At 37.5% G+C, this 22,440-nt stretch overlaps 1 protein-coding gene across 2 annotated transcripts in view; it reads left to right on the plus strand.

Annotated features, from left to right (window-relative positions):
* ZBTB10 (zinc finger and BTB domain containing 10) overlaps positions 1-18,555 on the plus strand; it is a 30,775-nt gene extending 12,220 nt beyond the window's left edge. Inside the window, exons 3-5 of one of the 2 annotated variants that reach the window (XM_074883507.1) lie at positions 10,646-10,819; positions 12,911-13,086; positions 15,838-18,555. In XM_074883507.1, coding sequence (XP_074739608.1) covers positions 10,646-10,819; positions 12,911-13,086; positions 15,838-16,143 — 656 coding nt within the window. In that variant the 3' untranslated portion in view covers positions 16,144-18,555. The remainder of the gene's footprint in view (positions 1-10,645; positions 10,820-12,910; positions 13,087-15,837) is intronic. The other variant, XM_074883516.1, reaches the window with a different exon arrangement.
* The last annotated feature ends 3,885 nt before the right edge of the window (positions 18,556-22,440 follow it).

A 22,440-nucleotide genomic window follows, 5' to 3' on the forward strand; every position in this document is an offset into this window, starting at 1 on the left:
CCATATCTAATATGTTCATAAAAAGACCTTTACTTTTATGAAGTTCTTACATGCATGCACATTGTTTGAAACAAGAAGAGATATTGGAAGTAGGGCTTGGTATAGCTTACTTTCACCTGTAGTCTGTGCTTCAGCATTCGGTGTTCTTTTTCCTCTGCTGCTGGCTAGCTTTTTCTTCAGTCTGCAGGTAGATTCCCCTCTTAAACACTCTTCTTTTAACTGTTCCCTCTATGCCCAAGAAAAGGTGAAAGAGGGAGGAGTGGAAAATTGGAAGAATGACAAGAATGAGTTGTAGAGTAACCTGCAGGTTATACAGTAACTTTTTAGTTGTGGATTAAATTTCTTGTGGAGATGAAAAACTACTGAAAATAATAGGCACTGGAAGTTAAAAATGTGTAAGAAAATGCTTTCTGGAATAAATATAAGACAATCTGTGAGAAGAAAAAGAAAGAATAGTAAAATCTTACGATGAAAGTTAAGGCGTGTGCTGTCCTTTTGGTTGCTAAAAGGGAAGAATGAGCTTCTACTGTTATGCTTTGTCATGTGCTGATGGGGATAACCGACACCAGCTGTGGTTATGAGATGTCCAGTTACATGTAAAGTGAGTTGCTGTGTCCCTGATTATGGTTTTGGGTCATCTGGTGTTTTTGTGAGGGGAAAGAAATACATAGATATGGTGGAAGGGAAGCCTGTTTGAGAACACTCCTTTGAGTACAAAAATGTACCCCAAAAGCCACTACCTTGAATTCTGTAGTAAATGGACTTTCCAGCTGGGTACTGCTAGGTAAGTATTAAGTAATCAGCAATAAAAGCTTTCTGAACTATCTGCTACCCCTCTTGTCCTAGTAAAGCAAATGTGTTAACACCTTCCCTGTAAAAGTAGCACTTTGGTGAGCTTCAAAAAACTCCATGAAGTTGAGATAGTTTTAAAATTGCATGTACTGTCTTCCTTCATTTACCTATTCTTACTGAAGCTTTCAAGCCTTCTCCAGTTTTAGCTATATGAATTTAAAAGCTGTGTTTTTCACACTGTATGTTACTGCCTATCTTACTATTTTCCCTTCTAGTTGTTAATCTGCTGAAAAATGTCTTTGCTGTTTACAGCTGTGGTGCATCCTACAATTAACCATTTACCATGGTGAAAATAACAGTGCAATCAGTCAGCATCTCTTAGTTTCAGTTCATAAAAGCTCAGTGATTCACATTCATCATATTCTTAATGTCTGTTCATAGTTGGGTTTTTTTATAAATTTTTATCACTTCTTGAATTTGGTTCTCATTTGTGTCTGTTTTTTGAAGTTGTTCTATCTTCAGGCTTCGGAACACAATTGTGAAGATTTGCTTATGTTTTAGACAGCTGATTGTGTTGATTCTTAAGAAGACTTGTATGTAATATCCCAGTAGCTTTATGGAACTACCACTGGGTTATTTGTTACTGTGATTTTCAGGATAGATAATGCTGTGTCACACGTTATGTTGGGGGTGGGGGTGAGGGGAAGGATAACAAGGGCAGGAGGAAAACAGCCCTTTTGTGGAACAAGAAGGTTCCTGAGTGATTCCATAGGGGATTGTTAAGGAATTTAATTCAGCTTGCTTTAGAAGCAACTGCTTTTCAGAAGGATACAAGCAGCAGCTAAACCTGCTTACAAAAAATGTAGTGCTGGTCACAGTTTTCCTCATGATGTGAGGGAGCAGCATAACATAGTTGATGCAGACTTTAGAATAAAGAAAGGTAACTTTGTATTTGAAGAAATCAAGATTGATGGAGTTATCTGGACATGTGTAGGGATAAACCCCATTTGACTGTCTGAGTTACAAATAAAAAAACAAAAATTAGTATAAGAAAATCAAGCATTTATCCTTACTCTTCCATGGTACTATGACTCTCAGATCTCCAGATGATACCCCGATGAAAGATTTAAATTGCTTAATGGACCTTTAACTTCTTTGTCCCAATCCCTATGTAATATGGTATTGAAGGCCCCATAGGTTTTTAGAAGTCATCTAAAGATAGTACAGTATCCAAGGGTCAACATCTTCCCCATTCATTAAATTTACCTCTTCCAGGGATGATCCCAAAGACAAGCAGATCCTCACTTTCTCATGGTGTGGTCAGCCACAGACCTTGCAACTTTAGGCAATGTTCTGCATATTACTGTTGTACTGGCTTTTGGTGTTGGTTGGTTGGTTGTTTTTTTTTTTTTTTAAAAAAAAGGCAAGCAGGGTGGATGGGTTGGGGAAAACTTTTTCTGCCTCAAAGTTTTTTTTCTGTCTCAGCACAATTGAAGCACAGGCAATATGTTCAGTTTTGAAAACTTATCAGTCTGAAGTGCTGATTTGATCTTTCTGATACTTCATTTATGAAATAGTGATGATGATGGCAGCAACTCCATAAATAAAGAAAACCAGGGACTGCATGTCTTGATTCACTTGGGGGGCAAAACTCCAGCCACAGAAGTTAGCTGTGCTATTTCTTCAGCTAGCTTCCCACCCACATCTCAAAAGATGTAGCTCAGTAAATCAAATCTAATTAATTTTATCACATGCTGAGCTGTGAAAATGTTTTTACTTTAGATGCTTCAGGTCCTCTTGGTTTGTAGCTGATTTTCAGAGTAGTGCAGAGCTTTTTTAAACTCTCATGAAGATTGGAATACAACTTCGTTGAAAAAGTCTTTTTTCCAGATTGTAATTACCCTAGAAAGTAAAGCCTTGTTATTATTCACAGCCCCTTTATCTCCTATATGCTTGTCTTCACATGCCTGTCCATTCCCATTTGATATTTATGAAGCTAAAAGACCACTAAAGGGCTTTAAAAAAAATATGCTTTATGCCTTCACTGCCATATGGTACAGAAAACAAGGTTAGGTTTCTTATTTAACCTGTAGGTTTTCTGCATTGGTAGGCCTGTTGAATTCAGTTACACCACCATAACTCCCTGTGAGAGCACTCTTACGCTGAAGTGACATTGTCATGTAAGAGTTTATGGAAGTATAAACTGATCAATTGCTGTTCAGTTACTCTGGGCTTACAAGTCTTAACATGTTGTGTGGTTTGGGGGTTTTTTTGTTTGTTTGGCGTTTTTTTAAATTTGAGGGAGGAGATAGGTCATCCCTCGTGTTGGTAGCTGAGTAGAATAGGTTTTAAATGGTATGTAGTTTGGCTAAAAGGCTGTTTCTTCAGTTTCACTTTTCTTGCTTCTCTGTCCTTGCCGAGTTGTTTTGCTTGCTGCCCAACCATTTATTCTCTGTACATTCTGGAATTCTTGTGTACAGACCTTGGATTTGGTTTTTGGGGTGGAAGAGAGAGGCAGGCAGCATTTCTTACTTGTGCCAGTTTCTGGCAGGTATCAGTAAATAAATCGAACTGGAAATGTATTCATAGAGTAGAAAGTTTATACTGAATGTGGAATATTATAGTATAGAAAGCTTATAATGCGCATTTACTCTAAAGCTCATTGTATTACTTGCAGTACACATGTTGGTAGGAGTACTGCTTTAGCAGAAAATTTCACTTTAATCACTAGCCTTGATGGGTGCAGCTTTGTTAGTGATAAGCTTCATCCGTCATACTGGGAACAATGGACGAGGCAGTTAGCAAGATCAGAGTTACCATTTTTACTGTAAAAACATAGCCACAATTGCAGAACTTTGTCACTTCTGGAATTCCCAGGTCTCAGGGGGAGTTGAGGGGACATTTTTAAAAACATGATCTTTAAAGCTGGAAAAAAACCCCTTTGTTAAGCAGCAGTTGTCTTTTCATGGTCAGGTCATGTACAAATAGTGTGAGCTGCATTATGGTTCCAGTCTTTTACACACTTTCTTGTAACTTGAGTTGATCCCCTTTCTTTAGGGTGTAATGTTGCACATTACTTTGTAAGGAGAGCATGACGCTAGTCCAGCAAGCTTAGTTTGTCATGTACTCACCAATCTTATTATGCAGAGTTCCCAAGGAAGCATCTGGGGTGGTGGTGTTGTTGAAAGGGTTGGTGGTTTTTTTTTTTGTTTTGGTATTTTTTACAGATTTGCACCTCTGTCTTGTACCTTTTCTTCAAAGCCCAGCGTAAAGACAGAATCCCTTGGTATTTCTGGACAAAGTTAGGTTTTGGCAAAGTAGGTCTGGAATGAATGATACTGAAATGCCAGTTCAACACAAGGGCTTTGGTCAGTTATGCTACTGCTTCTAAGGCTGCCTGCAATTAGAGAAGCTAACAGGAAGTGAAGATCTCCTTAGCATTTCCTTTCAACTGTTTTAGCATAAGTTGTTTGGACCAAAACAGTCGCTACACAGCGATGGTATCTGTGCTTATGTCTTTACATAGGAATAAATACAAGTGAAGACCCATATCAGTTCTTGGTGTATTTATCTCAACTACAGTGACATCAGTGGTCTTTGATAGTGATACATGGTGACATTTCTATTTCCTGTCCCTCAAGCTGACGTTTAATTCTTCCTTTAAGAAAATATGTTGCCAAGCTACAATGTGTATTTGATAAAATGGTAACAATAGCAGTTCTTTTAATGCTGATGCAGAAAGAAACTAATGGCTTTACTGTGTAGAGAACCCTTGTATGATGGGAATAAACTTAATTTTCGTTTTCTTTTTTTATTGGATGCTTTTTTTACCTCTTCATGAGGGATAAACTGGCAGCTTCGAGGACAAGTCAGATTTCCTTGGATTTGTTCTACAGTTGCTTTTTCAGAGTTAGCAAGAAAATAGAAGCAGAACATAATGCCAAGACATTTAATTTGGTTACTAGAGTATCTAGAATGATTGGTGTGTTTTACTGTATTGAAGGATCTTAATCCTAAATGCCCATCAGTCTCTAGGATTTTCATGCAGCCTTTCAGGTGTATATTTCCTTGAACTTATATTAACACTTTAAATATAAGACTTGATGAAAAGAGGATGTGAAATGTTTATATTAGAAAGTCATCTCTTGAATACTTTACTTGAGAAAGCTCTTGAGGTACATCCTTGAATTGACTTGTTTGGTATGTTCATGATCTGGCCCTTGAGCTCACAACATAGCCCAGAAGTTTATGGATTAAGTTATTTTCTTGACAGTGAAGTCGAGAAGGGCTACGTTCCTGAAAATAGCTTACTGAGTCTTACACTGTTTAGCATCTTCATCAGTGATCAGGATAGTAGGATAGAAGGTGCTCTCAGCAAATTTGCAGATGACATCAAATTGGTGGGACTGGTTGATATGCTAGAGGGCAAGGCTGGGCTGTTGTTCACATGGACCTCAACGATACAGAGGAATTGGCCAACAGGAACCCCCAAGGTGCTGTGCAAAGTCAAATATCAAGTCCTGCATCTGAAAGTAACAACCTTGTGCATCACTACAAGCTGAGTGCTGAGTGGCTGTGTAGTAACTCTGAGGAAAAGAACCAGGGGGTCCTTGTGGACAGCAAGCTGAACATAAGTTGGTAGTGCATCCTAGGAGAGCTAGCCTCATAGCGGTGGTATTAGCAAGAACATAGCCAGCAGGCTGAGGGAAGTGATAATAATACCCCTTGTACTCAGAACTGGCAAGACCACATTTGAAAGCCTGTGCCTGGTTTAGGGCAGCCCAGTAAAAGAAAGATGCTGGCAAGCTGGAGGGAGTCCAGTAGAGGGGCACTAAGGTGGTTAGGGGGATGGAGAACATGTTAAGTAGAGGCTGAGGAACTGAATTTATTTAGTATGGAGAAGGCTGAGGGATCTACCTGCCATCTTCTACCACCTTAAGGTGATTATAGAGAAAATGAACCCAGATGCCTTTCAGGGGTGCGCAGTGCAAGGATAAGAGTCAGTTGTCACAAGTTGCTAAGGAAAATCCAGTTGTACGTGAAGACTCTGTACATGTACTATTCTCATGTTGACCATGAGAATAGTGTGTTGGAACAGATTGCTTGGAGGGTTTATCGAAACTCCTATCCTTGTAGATATTTCAAACTTGGCAAGGTCCAAAGCAACATATGGTCCAGTTAGCCCTGCTGTGTGCAGGAGGTTGAACGAGGTGACCTTCAGAAGTCCCTTCAGACCTGAGTTTTTGTTTGAGTCTGTGATGGTCACTGGGAACAGGAACTCCCCCACAAATAAATGGTCTGGATAAGGAGGCTCTTACTATCTTGTGTTTCACTGGTATAGCCTTTGTGGGGAGAGCTCAGCAAAATAGCTTTCAAATGTGAATGGCACCCCTTTCTCAGGGAGGAGTTTTTCAGGGAATACATGATAAACAAGTTGAAAAAGCAAGTAGACAATGTATTTGTCATCAATTGATGGTCATCTGGCAGGGTTAGTTGGTGATAGATCTGCCTCTGTAGTCAAGGCAATAAATAATTTTTCTCATGAATGAGACATAGTAAAAATAAAAAGCAATTGGGAGCAGTACATAGAGTATGAATAAGATTGCACTGGCAAAGTATCTTAAGTTTGTCTGAGCTTTCTGTTGCATGAGGCAGTTGAGAAGCAATATGCTTTGACCCCTTTTCAGAAGCAAGGTTAAAGATGGAACACTCTGGGAACAAATGCAGTACAATACACTTTCCCTCACCTTCCCAGTATGTCAGTCTTGGCAGTGCTCTTTTTTCTGTCATGTGACCTAACATAAACAACAAATCCATCTCTCTAGTAGCAGTCTAGGTTGTATCAGTAGATTACCACTGCTGTCTTTACAATCCTTGATAGCTATGGCCTAATTGTTTGTCCTGTCTACTTTCTCTCTTTTTTAATTGATCTGAATGAGCAGTCAATGTCAGAAAACCTGGTGGAAGAATAGTAGTGTTCCTTTTTCTCTTTTGGCACTGTTTTTAGTGTTAGTATGTATAAAGAAAACAGAAGTAAAGTTCATTACTGACAACTGTATCTAATGCAAAGTTTTGTATCGTCTCCCTCAGCATACCCTACATCCATATCCCTTTCTGTAATGACCTGTTCACTGGCTTCTGTCATTGGTATTCTCATTAATCTCCTTCATCATCCCCTACTCAGTAATGTCTCCTTTTCTTCCCCAAAAATAAGCATATTTCTGGTTACAGAAGAAGAGCAAAACTTGTCAAACTAAGAGTGTTTCTGCTCAGATGCATTCTCTCTTTCTGGTTAATACTCCTCTACCTCTTGCCTTCAAAACTGAAAATCAATGTGTCTGACTCCTGGTTATCCTTTTTGCTGAGAACAAACACAGCCGAATGTAAAATCCTTCCATAAAGTTTTTGTTAGTTGTGTAAAAGCCTACACAACCAATTCATTGTATTTCAGACTGTCTTTATCTCTTCTCAGATTGACATCTTGAGAATTTTGCTGCAGACAGTTAACAACCTTATTTGTATTCTGTTTTATTTTTATTCTTTTGGGGTTTGTTTTTTTTGGGTTTTTTAAAGATAAGGTTACTGATAGAAACCTCTTCTCCATGCGGGTGGAAGAATGGGAAGATGTTGGAGGCTAACTGACATTTGAATTATTAACTTACACCTCTTCTAGGAATTGACTAAATTGTAAAAAGGTATCCTTAGATTAGAGGAAAGTTGTGGTCAGATGACCTGGTCTGGAGATACAGAACACTATTACTTCTAATTATTTTCTGTTTCTCTTTAAAGATCTTTCTTACTGCTGTCTATATTTGCACCCCACCCCCAGTCTACCAGTACAACTGCGTATGTAGTTGATTTCAGTCTCCTAACAAAATCATCTGGGTTTAAGTTGACAGGAATAGGTTAGATAATGACTATATCTGCAGTTTTGCAAGCAGATTTCAGGGGGCAGTAGTCTGGGTGGGAGGAGGAATGGGAGGTGATGTTATGAGCCACAGTGGTCCGTAATGTGTTATAATTGGCTCGAGTACAGTCAGAAGCTTATCTGACTGTAGGCTGTATGTCCACCTGGGGAAAACTGGTAGAGGCTAGGTATTGCACATCCAGTTCCCAGTCTATATATGATTCATGTCTTTCCTGTATGGATGAGACATTAGACATTAAAAATGCCTTTTTTGTTGTTTTGAACACATTACATGTGTGCTTAATCTAGAAAGCAGGTTTTCTAGGTCAGCGAATTATTCTAAGAATAAGCATTAGCTTTAATTATGATCTACTTAGTTCTGTACTGTGCAGAGACTAAAGTGTCTGTAGCAATCTCTTATCTCTTGTGGTATCTGTGCTGGGGTTCTTTTATGTTATAGCAGATCTTCTCTTCAAATTGGAGGTAGAAAGATTTAGTAGCTATTACCTACGTTAGACTACAGCTCTTAAGTCTGTTTTGCTCTGTGCTGAGTCTTATGCCAAGATCTAAACCTATGCAAGGATTTGAGCTCCTAACTTCCCTCAAACTTCAATACCAGCTGTGAGCATAAATGTTCCTAATGAAATGCAATTTTTGTTCCCTTAGATCCAGAACTGTCCAAGTGACAGTGCTACAAATGTGCTCAGCTTGGTACAACTCTTAGTTATGGTCAGTCTTTGATGTATGCTTGTTTTGAAGGAAACTATGCAATATTGCCTGTACACAGCATATATGTTACATCTGTGAGCAGTAAAGTCTTACGGATATTCCTCTCATAAGGGGGGAAAAAGTGGTTAAAATATTTTGATCACTGATCTTCCACTGCTCAGCTAGAGACAGAACAGCCCTACTAGAGGGGAAAAACCTATAAAGAAAAGGTCTAATATTTTAAACGGATTATAAAAGTTGTTTTCTTTTTTCTCTGCTAGACCCTGAAGCCTGCTTTAATTTGGAGGCTTTTAGCCTTGAGGTCAAGTCATCTTTGCTCTTGCCTAGAACTGTACAACACTGCTTCCTCACTAATCCTTGCTTTTGTATTACAGAAGGAAGTTTTGCTGCTCACCTCAAAGGAATGTGTAGTTGGCTTGTCTATAGGGTATCTGTGTTGTATTCCTTGAGCTGCTGTGAAATGCCATTGCAGAGTCCATAGTTCCAAATTAGTCTGAGGGCTTCTCGCCTCTTTTGGATGTAACAACAGCTATTAGAGTCTGTAACTAAAAAAATTGAAGAAAAAATTTTCCTCCCTACTTTGTTTCTTAGAGAGGGAGATTTATTCCCTTGCCCTCCCCCTTCTTTTTTTCTATACACAAATAGCTAGGTGGATGAGCTAAAATACTGGGATTTCTCTTCTTTCATCCACTCAAGCTCTGCTTTTTAAAAGCTCTGATGGAATACCTAGTTTGGCAGTCGTGATCCAGCTTTGCTTATCATTTGCCATTGTCTAATGTAGGATAGAATTATAAGCTTCCTATTTGTTAATTGATTTCCTTTTGAACTGTTGTCTTATGTTGCAGATGAAACCGCTACTGCCAACTGTAACACTGCCTGAGCAGTAAATGAAACTACTGTGTATGTCTAATGCTGTGAGGATTTGTAATCTGTACTTTTTTCCAGTAAAACTAAGTTGCGAGTGTTTCAGTATGCAGCTTACCATTAGCTGCATGAAATTCTAGTTTAAGAGAATTTACTGGAAAAATCCTTAGAATGAGCAGTATAGGGACAGTGGAAAAAAGTCTTTGGACTATTTAAATGTACACTCTCAGGCTTGAAAATACAAATGTATCTATTTGCTATGAAGCCCTTCTCAAGACTTTTCACAACAGTGACATTGGGAATCCAATGTGAGGACCTGAGCACCATCCAGACAAATAAAAGGAAATCTGCCAGTTTCCACTGCAGTTTGTTTAATTAACAACCTGTGCCTGTGAGGAAAGTAATGGATTTATGAGTTCATGTTTTCCAGTGAACTCCTGTCTTGGGGATTGGGGAAAGATGATTTGCACTCTTGCCAGAAGAGCCTTTGCCCACAAATACGATTTTGTCAAATGCCTAGTACAGCTTTCTTGTGTACTATTTATAGTTCTCTGTGCTGTGTAATAGTGATTCCATATTCACTCATGCAATTCTTACTGATTAAAAAAGTAGTCAATTAAACAAGCAAGGACCTTTTCTTTTTACGACACTGTTCACTTCTGGATGCTTTTGTTCTTTTAAAGAGGAAGAAAAGCTACGGAGACCGTACAAACTGCATGAAGAGCTTGCTGAAAGACCAAAAATATGCAAATAAGTATTTTAAGCTGGTATATTCCAAGTAATTATGGTCTCTTGAATTGATGTGGTTATAGAGTAATGGAGATCATTATTCAAAAAAGGATTCAGATATAGCTGTAGGATACTTTATATAAATAAAGGTATTTAAAGTACTTTATATACCACTGAGATATTTTAAGGCAATAAAGAAAATCACACCTCCAGTAGAAAATGTTTACTTTTGTACCTACTAGACTGCCTGTGGTAGGCCAGATGAAGTCACTGCACAAAGCAGTTGTAAAGAGAATCCAGTGGAAAGCTTTTTAGCCCTGTCATGATGATAGTGACGGAATAAATATCCTTACCATAAAAGTTCCTATGAAAAAGAGGCTTTCAGTTTTTCTCAGGATGGGGAGAAGTGGTGCTGTGGAGAATAGTTCAAATGTCTAATTTAATTGAAATTAAGAATGCAGTTATTTCTTCATTTCAGAATTGAAGATTATGTGAAAAAAAGATTGTAATTACTGTTCTAAGGTTTGAAGCTTTCTTGTCACAGTTTAAGAAGGATATATATTTTGTTAAACGACATGACTGATTAGAACTCAGGAAGCTAAAGTAAGACTGTGTCTGTAATAGGTACTTCAAGTGACTTCAAGTATGGACTGCTGCCGGGTACTTCAAGTGACTTCAAGTACGGACTGCTGCCAGGTACTTCAAGTGACTTCAAGTACGGACTGCTGCCGGGTACTTCAAGTGACTTCAAGTACGGACTGCTGCCAGAATCTTGGCCAAAAGAAGCCTGGGAAAATGGCAAGTATATCTGATGGTTGTTTTTTGCCTCTGATAGGGGTTCTTTATCTTCTGTGTCGCTGCTGGTAATATTTGATTAATTTGTTTAGAGATTTATAAGATTAAGTGTTTACATAATCTTCTTCCATATTATTTGCCTTTCTGGATAATGTAAATAGGAGTACTTCCTTAGAGGGAGAAAAAGGAATTCAAGTATATGGAAAAGTAAAAACAGAATGTGATTTATATCAGCTCTTGTGTTGTGCCTGAATATGAAGATACCCGAGGTCTTTAATGATAGCTTTTTTTCCTCCCCGCTTAGTAAGCTAACTACAGATAAATGGGCTTTGAAGTTGAACACTTGGATGTTGAAGATAGAGTTAAATATAACTTTAAAAGTAGATCTCAGAGCATTCTTTTTGCTGTTAAAAACTTAATTGCAATAAAGATTTTTAATTCAGTGCAGCCATAACTAAAGCCCTCTTCAGTCAAACCTGTCTTAATACCTTTCTTAATACAAGTGAGCAATTATCTGTAATTATTATTATGTCTGAAAACATACCAAAAAACCCCACCACATCTAAAATAATATTGTTAGATCCTTAAAATACATAAAGTCTTCAGTTAAAAGAAGATCTTAAGGACTGGGTAAGAGTAAAGCCTACCTCTTCCCTGTAACTTTGAGCTATTAGTGGGATGTGGTTTATGGTTTACTTTAAATATTTTGGGTTTTATAGTGGAGAAATTGGGTCATCAGAAGGTGAAATTCACTAGCAGGCAAGGGATTAGAACTCCAGTTTTAGGAGGTCTGCCTGTTCTTAAACCATTAAATTCCCATATATCTTACAGCCCTGATGTCTGCCTGTCTGTCACACCCCTGTTGATGTGTATAAGACTGCAGTATAAAACCTTTTTTGAACTTATTTTTCTTCCTGTAAGCCATTACGTGACATTATGTGACATGCGGCTTGCATGAGTGCTCTGATATACCAAGGCAAACTTTTGAGTATTAGCAAAATTTAACTTCCATGTTATGATGGGTTTTGAACCTGGGAGGAAGCATCTTAGATGTAGGCATGCAGGCCCATGCACATAACAGACAATTACTTTTGCTCTCTCCCTGCCAGCATGAACATTAGAAACTCTTAAACATGTAATGATGTAGCCTTAGACACTGCTTTTTGGATGTTTCTAGATGGTTACAATCATGTTCATAAATTCACCTGTAATAAGTTGAGTCAGTACCCTATTCTCAAAATAATCGTTGCATTCCTGTGTGGCCTTCTTCATAGCTGTCACAGCAGCCTGTGCTTTTCTATTTCACACAGTAATAGGCAGCTGTAGTAAACCTGTTCTGCATGTATCCTTTGAGCAAACTACATTATCCTTGGTTGAAGGATATGTAAATAGCTCTCTTCCATCATAAGGGAGAAGTGGTATATTGCTATTTCCAGAAGTTTTTTCTGCTCTTTTTATTTATTTTTTTTCCCCCTACTGTTAGACCAAAATAGACTTTGGGTAGAGAATAGCTCTAAAATCTGAACCACTGACTTCTCTTTTTAGCTATTTCAGAATTATGCTACCTCTTACTGTCCTACTCCTTTTGTCAATATTTGTTCTTGCTTAGTTATACTTTCGTTTTTATTTATCTGTGGAGTCAGATCTTGGCAGGCAGTTCCTGCATATAATTCTAAATAGAATTTTGGGAGAGAAGACTGTAACTGTCTAAATGCCACAGAGCTAGAGGGTTTGTAATCCAGAATAAAGTGTTTTCTGGTATAGGTGACCTCTAAAAAATGGGATACTGCGAACTTGTAGCTAACTGGCTCAGATTCATGAAATAAGACTTATTTTCAAATAATTGATCTCTGTCTTTGTAGTAAAAATTCCTTGGTTACAAGTAGGTATTTTTCTAGTAAGATCATACATGCAGAACCTACCAGTATTTGTGGTTTCTGCAGACAGGCATTGTCCTGATTTGCCTGATGAAAAGTCATGTGGGTGCTCTATTGTTTTGGCACCTGTTTATTTTTGTGCACCAGGCAGAACATATTGAAATAGTTTTTTTGTGTTTCATCACTTTTTTTCTCCTGATGGCTTATTATCTTGTAGGCGATTCCTCTGCTTTAATCATGAACAAGTTGAAGTGTCCACACTGTAATTATGTAGCCAAATACAGAAGAACACTAAAGAGACACTTGCTCATTCACACAGGCGTGAGATCTTTCAGTTGTGACATCTGTGGGAAGCTGTTTACTCGAAGAGAGCATGTAAAGAGACATTCCTTGGTAGGTAACCTCGGGGTGAGGGCCGGGGGGGTGTACATATGCACATGTACAAGTGGGTTTTTATGTTTTTTTCAGATGTTTTGGTAGTTGGGAGAAACACTGTTCTCTGATTTGCCATAATGTAAATTGTTTTATCTTAGTCTAAAACAGATTAAAATAAACATCTCTTTGTGATAACTATACCTCTTATTCTTAATGGAAAATGCAGTATCAATTAAGACAGTCACTGGAATTCTAATAGCGATAATTTCAAGATGATTTTGAAAGTGATGTGATAAAGAGATGCAGTATATGTGTGAAAGGGAATTTTGACTTAGTGTTACTGCAGTAAAATAGCACATCATCTTGTTCTATAATGCTGCAGCACCATTTTCTGTGAGGATACCTTGTTAATCAGCAATTGCACAATATTTTGAGGTAGTTCCAAAATATTTATTTCACAACTAAACAGAGCTATAGTATAGTATCTGCTTTAAGATTTAGGAAAGAGTGAAAAATACCTGAGATGCAGAAAGTGAGCGTCCTTGTGACTTGCATTCTACCAATACCATAATCAGTAGTTGAGCTTACCTGTCCTGTGTATGTTGCATAACTCAGGATTTGACTTGAGTGCTGTTTATCCAGAGACAATATTATCTGACTTGGGTGTTTTGTAGGTACTTCGCATCTAGTCTGTAAGACTCCATTATAATATTTACTGTCTAAAATCCAAGGTGTGTTTTAGGGGAGTAATAAAAGCAAGATCATATTGGTGGTGAGAAGGTGATACCGTTTCTCCAAGCTTTTAAAAACTCATTTTGTGACATGTTTTGCAGATACTCAAAATAGGTTAGTACATGGAATGGGGTAAATTGCACTTCTCTATTTTGGTAGCTTTCCTCAGTCCTTAGAGAATCAGTGGACCACCTTGCTCCCTCATGGAGGTGTTCTGTAAGTCTCCATAGCCTCCTTGCAGTTGGCTTTTTGTTCCTCAGCGAGTAGAAAAAGTGGTTGTGAGCTTCCAAGTTTTAATGCAGATGCAGAAAAGAGCTTTTGGTGTAGGTCTTCCTTTCCTCTCTAGCTTGTGCTATCATGTAATAGAGCCAGTAGTATTATTAAAAGTAAATAATAACCTGAGTCATATCACAATATAATTCTAGAAGATATTTATAAGACCACTGTAGTAATTTCAAGTATTCCTTAAACTGCTCCACAGGTAGGAAAGGTGTATATTAATAGCTTCTACATAAATTTTAGAACTAGCATCTTTCTTATCTTCCATGGGACTCCTCTAATCTTAGACATACATCTTTCTACCCTGCTACTGCTGCCTTTCGTCCTCCTCTCATACTACCTGGTGAAGGCTTAGATGCCTGAAGGGACAGGAGTACCTATGGTACCGAGTCTGAAAGGACATTTTGTTCTGTAGTGTATGTAGGTGACTGCAGTGATGGAGGTGGTGATGGTATGGGGCAGCTCTGTGGCTGGGCAGGTGAGGTTAGGTCGTTATCACCTTGGTGATACCAACATGTCACAGCACCTACACTGCTTCTTCCTTTGAGAAGACATCAACAGTGGGCAGTAGTTGGTCTACCAGGAAGAGTAGAGTGGGACTTCAGGTTTCTGTCCTGCAGTATCTGACCAGGTCTTGTAGCTGAAGATTTTTTTTTCCCCTCCAGGAAAGGAGGTGAAGTCAGACAGGGTGAAAATAGCTATAGAGTGAGCTGAGCCCAGTCCTGTGCTTGAACTGAAGCGTGCTCTCCCTGATGGAGTCAGAACACTTTTTTTTCCTCTTCCCCCCCCCCCCCCCCCTCTATTCAACAAACACCTCAAACATTCTGCTTTGTGGGAAACATTATCATAACAAGTCTAGAGACTGAGGAAAAAACATGTAGTATCAGCTGTACAGATTATACAGCAGGGCTAAAGTAACTATTTGTATCTTGACCTTGGTTTATTTCCCTCATCTGGGTGGTAATTTCTGTTTTATCTAAAATGGCAACTTTTTCAATGTGACCTCAAATGAGATATTTAAGCACATAGTTGTAATCTGTTGTGGGAACGTCAGCTAGAAGAAAGAAGTATTCAACTTAATTTTTCTCCAAGATTATAACTATTATACATGGTGTTTGAATTCAGTTACTTCTACAAGTAACATACAAATTCAAAATTAAAATTTATGTTTAGTCAAGTTAGTCAACAGCAGCCTTCTAATTTTACACACAAGCTCACTCTACCTACAGGACAAAAATTCACCAAAGGGCCATGGAAAGATGATGTTGGGTTTGGTTGTGCTGGGAGGGAGGTGTCATGGAAGAAGGATCTTGCTCTTTGAATTCACACAGAATTTAATAACTTCTGCTTGTTCTTAATGTTTCTAGGACTTAAAATTGTAAATGCAATTTTCTAAACAAGTTATGATCCTGTGTGCAACATAAGTGCTTACACTGTTCTCAGTGCCTTTCAGAGTCTTGCTGTGTACAGCGAGTAATCATAAAATGAACACTCACCTGCTTTCGGAACAGGCAGCTATTCAGCTACCTTCTGAACAGTAAGCAGGTAGTTTGGTTGTGAGCAATAGCTCATGTAGTCAAAATGGATCTCTATAATACTTCTCTTTCTGTGAACAGTGCTTGGGGTATCTTTCAGAAGAGTTCAAAAAATTAATTTTTGTAGTAGTAATTATTGCTATTATTATTAATAGTTTTCTAGTACTATATGCAAATGCATCCTGATATGCATATTTCAGCTGTTAATATTTCTCTTCCACAGGTGCATAAAAAGGATAAAAAGTATAAATGTATGGTGTGTAAGAAGATTTTCATGCTAGCAGCCAGTGTTGGAATAAGACATGGATCACGACGTTATGGAGTTTGTGTAGACTGTGCAGATAAATCTCAACCTGGAGGGCAAGAGGGAGCAGACCAGGTGCAGGACACAGATTTCCCTAGGGATGAAGAATATGAAGAAAACGAAGTGGGAGAAGGTGATGAGGAGCTTGGTGATGATGTAGAAGAACAGAATGACCAGTCTCGATGGGATGAATCTGGGGAAGTTTGTATGCCTTTAGATGACTGACAGAGCATATGACTTCGGGGTGCCACAAATGGACACTATACAGATTGACTTGGAATTTTTGGACTGAAGGCTTGCGAAATATGGTACAGGCTGGATGGTAGTTATGTTGCTGTGAAAAATGTAGGGTCAAAGCCTTATAGCAAAAAAGGATTATTAATTTTTTTATGATATTTGCACAGGACTGTACAGCATACAACCATTTGGTTGAATTATACAGAGTCCTCACATCTACAGTCAGTTATCAAAAGAAAAATGTATTTTTTATTATTTATAGGATATAGCTACTTGGGTCCTATTCAGACATAGTAGTAACTGTACTTATGTTACACATTCATGTATCTGTTAACATGAATGAAGAAAATTGCAACTTGGTATGGAAATGCAAAGACAGCTTTCCCAAATCCACTCGTACTTTGTCAGTGAAACAGTGAAGCTAATTTGGGCTAGTGGCTCTTGTTTCCACAAGCATGTCTTTGCCATGCAAACCTTACCTCTCCCATACTCTGATAGGTGAAAGCCAAACATTTAAATATGCATCGCAGATAATGCCAACACCGTATTGAAATTTGGTTTTAAAACTTTTGGCTCTATGCTGGCAGGTGGTATAGGTGATAAGCACTGGAGAAATTAATAATGGCATTAATTTAGTGTCCGTTTCTTCGCAGTTTTGAATTTTCAAGAAGGTTGTTATTGATCGATCAGTTCCAGAATGATCCTGCAGAAGAAATGACCAATAATGAAAATAAGACTGATCAGAGCATGGGTAACTCTTCTGCCACTTAGTCAAAAGAGATAGTCATGCTAAAGATAACTGATGTTACAATGTTTGCTCCCTTCTCTAAGGCCCCCCTCGTCAGACTTTTTGACTTCCCTGGTGTATACCTCAGTCCCACAGAATAAAAATACACGGAATGGAGAAAGTGTCATATTAAACAACTTTTTGGTTGATAATTTCTTACTTGTCCGGTTTTTGGTTAGTTTACATGATGTGAATTGGACACTAGGCTATTGTGCCCATCGTTCGTCATTAAATGAACACAAACTATTTTTTATTCTTTTGTACTTAATGGGTTGTTGCTAGTGTTTAATATAAACCAATTACATTTGTTGACTTAATTTGCTGGAATTGTTTTTAAAAAAAAACCAAACAAAAAGTCCAAAGCAAAATAATGCTCTCTGAGTTGTCTACTTTTCAGGATTATATGCTCCCTACACTCTTTATTTCAAATTTTCTAGGAGGCATTGAAACTTGAATTTTTGTAGCCATGTGGATTTTTTTCCTAAGCTTATAATATTGTACCAATGATTTCAGGCCTCTTTCATAGGGAGGGGAGGGCGTTACACCTTCATCTTAAACTCCTCTGTGTTGTCTAGCCTAAGGCAAATTAATTCAGGCAATCATTGGAACGATACATCTGATGTGCTATTATGTCACAACGAGTAAATATGCAGAGCATTTATCATGACACATAGCTAGGCCAGTGTGACAGTACTGTATAAAAATCAATTGAAGGTCACCATATTTTTCAGCTTTGTTTAATTTTAAAATGAGTATATTTTTTTCCTATTTTATATCAGGTAACTAAATTATGCTAGTTGTGTGGATAACTTTGAACTATGCTTTGACGGACAGAATCTTAATGGTGCTCCATCTGATCAAAGTTGGTATGTATTTAAAGAGACAAGCTTTACTGTTGTCCTTTACATCAGTAGAACAGTAACATAATGTTAAGACATTGTTTTTGCTGATTGAAGGTGAGATAAGTTTGAACTACAGTTATATGGGAATTAAAATGCTTTTTTTTATCGTTCACTTGTTTCATTGGTAGTTTCCACATCATTGTAAACCTGACAGATGATTAATTTTTTGGGGGGAGGGTGGGGTGGGTGGGATGCCTTTTTTACACTGAAGGATACATCATATTCTCATTGTTCTAGACTGAAATGAGTAATGTGTAATTCTGGTGGGGTCCAAAGTAGAAATTAGTTGGGCAGAGATGATATGAATGAAAAAGTATTTTAAACGTTAAAGTAATGTTCTGCTTTGTGAATATGTAAGTATAGCATAAAGATTTTTTCATCCCGTTTATCCCCTTTAAAACCATAGTTTACAATTGGTAGATCTGTCTATATATATAAATATATATATATCTGAAATTCACCTAAATCTGCTTTATTAGAATACTGCTCACTTAATGCTTAGAAACTGGACCTGGCTCTACATTCTTAATGTATTTTCCTTTTTTTTGTTTTGTTTTTTTTTTTTTTTTTTCCTCAAGGTATGACTTATTCTCTTGGAACTGAATCTTCTTTTACTACTTAAATCATTTATGTATATCTGGTAAATTATGACCAAATTTGTTGTTAGACTGCATACAGTAAATTGAAATATACACTTGGTACACTACAGAATTGTTGTGCTTTTGTTCTGGTTATATTTGGAAAAGCAAACTTTAATAGAAATTAGTGTTATTTATAAATACTCAGTTATTATTCACTGGCCTTAATATTCTGTTGCATTGTGACAATCATCGTTTCCTTGGTAATACTTAACTGCTTGATTTTAGAAGTTGCATGTAATTGCCCTTGGTAGGATTGGAGGGAGAGGGATGACTATTAAAATAGTTCAGTGGAGGTCCACTGGTTTTGTCTTGGAGGACCAAAATAATTTGTTCAGGTGCTATCTGCAGTCTGGATTTTCTGAGCTGTTTATTCATTAGTTTTTTAACTATAGTACTTTGATTGGGGAGCTCTAAATTAGTAAAGGTAAGTTTCCTAAGAATTACCTTAAAAGGAACAGCTCAAGTATCTATACGATTATAAAAAGTAGGAAGAGATTTCTGTTTGCACTAGAAATCGCCTTCCCCTTAAGAAATGCTGGAGCTATGCTGTTGTAACATGGCTGTGAATTTTAGTTTATCTGTTTCTGGGATTTTTGGGGGGTTTTCCTTTTTAAAAAGAAGAAAGAATAATGCTCTTAAACTGTCTTCCTTATCAAATTAAAAGATATCCAGTCTTTTATTTTGTCTTCTGATGAAATACTTCTCAAACCGTCTTGAGACTTGCTTATCTGGGGCAATGTCACACAAGAGTGGTTTTATGAAAAGAACCATGTATGTTATAAAACCAGACAAACATGGAGTTCTGATGTTGGGATTGCCCCGTTTCTATGAGTTTTTGTTTGCTTTCTAGTATCTTCAGGCAGTGGTGGTTATCTTTTGGAAATAAACATACAGAGCATTTTCTTGCACAGGGAACTGTACAGGACAAAATCAAATCAATCAGTAAATTCACTTTAATTAGGCGTCCCTGTCAAAGTAGGTGTGATGTAAGGAAGACAGACCACATGAAATGCATTTGTCTTCCACCAGTGTTACTACAATGCAATAGCAAGCATTTTTCAGTTGTAATATCAGATCCATCTTGCAGGAAAAATGGCATTTTCTTTAATTGTGTAGAAAACTTTCATGGTTCGGTTTGCAAACACATCTTCTGATAAGACGATTTTCTGAAACTAAACCAGTTTTGAAAGTCAGAAGAGATACTTGGTTGTCAAAACAATGTTGCATCCTAAGAAGTAAGAGTTGAAATTACTGGTCCCCATAGTATACACTGTTACTTTTTGAGATGCATATACTTCTGCAAATGCACAGTTTTCAGGTATTACTATGTGAAATGAGCATTATCAGGTGAAGAAGAGTTTGGAGCCAGGACACTGACGTGTGGTAGGCTTCTAGTTGTGGGTCACAGCAGTAATGCTGTTAGCAGAAGATGATTTCTTTGCCTAGCTTTAAGTTGATAATAGGATTTTAATAGGATTTTCTTTAATGAGGCCAATCTCTGTTGTTTGCTTGCTTTTAAGTTTTGTTTCACTTGACTTTTCCTGTTCATGCCACTCAGTACCACAAGTCTCCTCCCATTCTAAAATATTTCTGTAGTCTGCTGACTCCGTGCGGATGCAGAATTCACTTTGCAAGAACTGTACCTTATTGGCTGTTCACTTTGTACTTTGTTGTATTTAAATAGATTTGGAAATTAATAAGAGAAACGAAAGCAAGAAAATTGACACCACCAGCCTGAAAAACTTCTTGTGTTAGAAGAAAGTGAAAAAGGAGCAAAATGTTGAACACAGTGTGATAAGAAAAAGGCTTTTGGATTTGAGTTGTTACATACAATTCGCCTGGTTTGCTACTTGAATGTTTCGGACAATTCACTGTATTTCTCTCTAGCACAATTTGGTGACAACCTTCTGATGAAGAAACTATGCAAGAAGCCCAGTTCTGAGTTTATTCAGTGTCTGCAGAACATGGTTCAGGCTCTGGAGAGGTAGCACTGCTGCATAGTTTTCTGTAGATATTTTACCATATATCCTTCTGTTAGCATCCCTCTTCACTATGTAATCTGTTACCCCTTTTTTTATTTGATAAACGTTTGCTCCTTAGAACTGAGACTTGCCTTTTATATGTTTTAACAGCACGTTACTCTGTTTCACAAACATTAAATATTGACACAATGGATAAAAAGATGTAAGTTGGTTTTCATATAGTATCCTTTAACAAACCTGTAATAAAATAAATCTGTTGTAATAAAGAAAACACAGGTTTGAATTCCAGGAGCAGAGGCATTGCTGAGCTGAACTCTTTGAGATGTTGAAGATCCCACATACAATTTTCTATGGGTTTTTAAAATACTTTTATGTGAAAGAAGGTAAAAATATACTAGAAGGATCCTGTGACTTAAGCTGGAAAATAAAATCGGCTTAACAAGTACTTTGTATTTAACATTACTGCAATTTGAAGCGAACGTAATGTTTTGCTTACCTGAATTGCTTTGGATTAGCCACTTCAAAATACAGACATCAGTAATTTCTCACTGACATATTGGTGTGTAAACATCATTTCAAGACTTATAATGCTATGTGCACCAGTCTTTAAGTTACCACGCTGCAAATAAAGTTAAAAAATAACTATTTCATTCTATCTATTTTTATCTGTGCCCTGCCTCTTCACCCTCCACAAGTAGATGCAGAGAGATTTCTTCAGATGGCAAAGTGTTAACCTACAGTTATTTGCAGCAAATGACTTAATTTCTGCTTCTGACATAAATTCTACTTTCTATAAATTCTATTCTATTTTAAGGTTGTATTTTAAACTTTGCTCATAATAAGGCAGATCACTTTAAGGTAACTAGTTTCCAAAAACCAGCATCCCAGATAAGGTGTGTATACCTAAAACTGGATCTTAGACAAACCTCAGTGCAACACTGAGCAGATCACTTTAAGGGGTACTTGAGACACAGTTCTAGTGAATACCAGAAGGATTGGGGTCCCCTCAGAAATGCAGTTGTACTGTGTGTGCCCAAAACCTTTGCCTTGGTGTTTTGTTCCCTCTCTCCAGCGCCACCAACCTGAGATGTTTGGAAAAAGTCCTTTCACCTGGGTTTCTCAAGAGCTTCTTGACTGAATAATGCTGGGATGTGTGTTTGAACTGATACTTTAGTTTCTGTTATCTTCCTAAATAAGTGTTATTTTTGGTAGGTTATGCACAAGTGGGTTCCTTCAGTTAAAAAGTAAGCCCACCATCAGTTCTTTCAAGGATTTCAAAACCTGAAAATTTACTGTTTGCCCTGTAGAGAAAGTTTTAGGTTCCATATCCTGGATAGGCAAGTCTGCTTGTATGTCCTGACTTGGCTCCTAGGGGTTTCTGAAGACTAAGGCCTCTGGTTAGCTTTTCCTATTAGCTGGCTATGCACAACTTTCTATCTGATATGTAGGTGAAGCATGTAAGAAAATTGTCTTGTGGGGGACAATAGCTCTGGTTTTGGGAGAGCCTGGAAAATAACTTGTAGACCATTGAACAAACTTCTGCATTACTGTTAAAATTATCTGAATGGTGTTTCTTAGAGAATTGTTTCAAGACTTGAATATATTTTTAGTTTAAGTGCTATATGGTAATGTGATTTTTTTTTTCTTGTTTAACTTATGTAAACTACTATGTTTTCTCTAAATATGTTAGGAAGAGAGCTACAGATTCCACAGAATACTGTTAACTTTGTAGCTAGAAAGGAGCAGCAGGAAAAGAAATATGTTTGTTAGAATTCAGCAAATTCAATCTGATTAGGTAAGAATTAACATTGGGACAGCAAGCAATCATGGAAGAGGAACTGCAGAGTTTGTCAGAGGGTCATGGAAGAAGCCAGTGCTGAATGAAATGGACTCTAGCAGCTTTCTTAATGGACCTGAAGTCTAGCTCTGTTCATCAAGGACAGGAAAAGATGCTTATTTTTGCAGCTTTGTTG

Source organism: Strix uralensis, chromosome 1, assembly GCF_047716275.1.
Source record: "Strix uralensis isolate ZFMK-TIS-50842 chromosome 1, bStrUra1, whole genome shotgun sequence".
NCBI lineage: Eukaryota > Metazoa > Chordata > Aves > Strigiformes > Strigidae > Strix > Strix uralensis.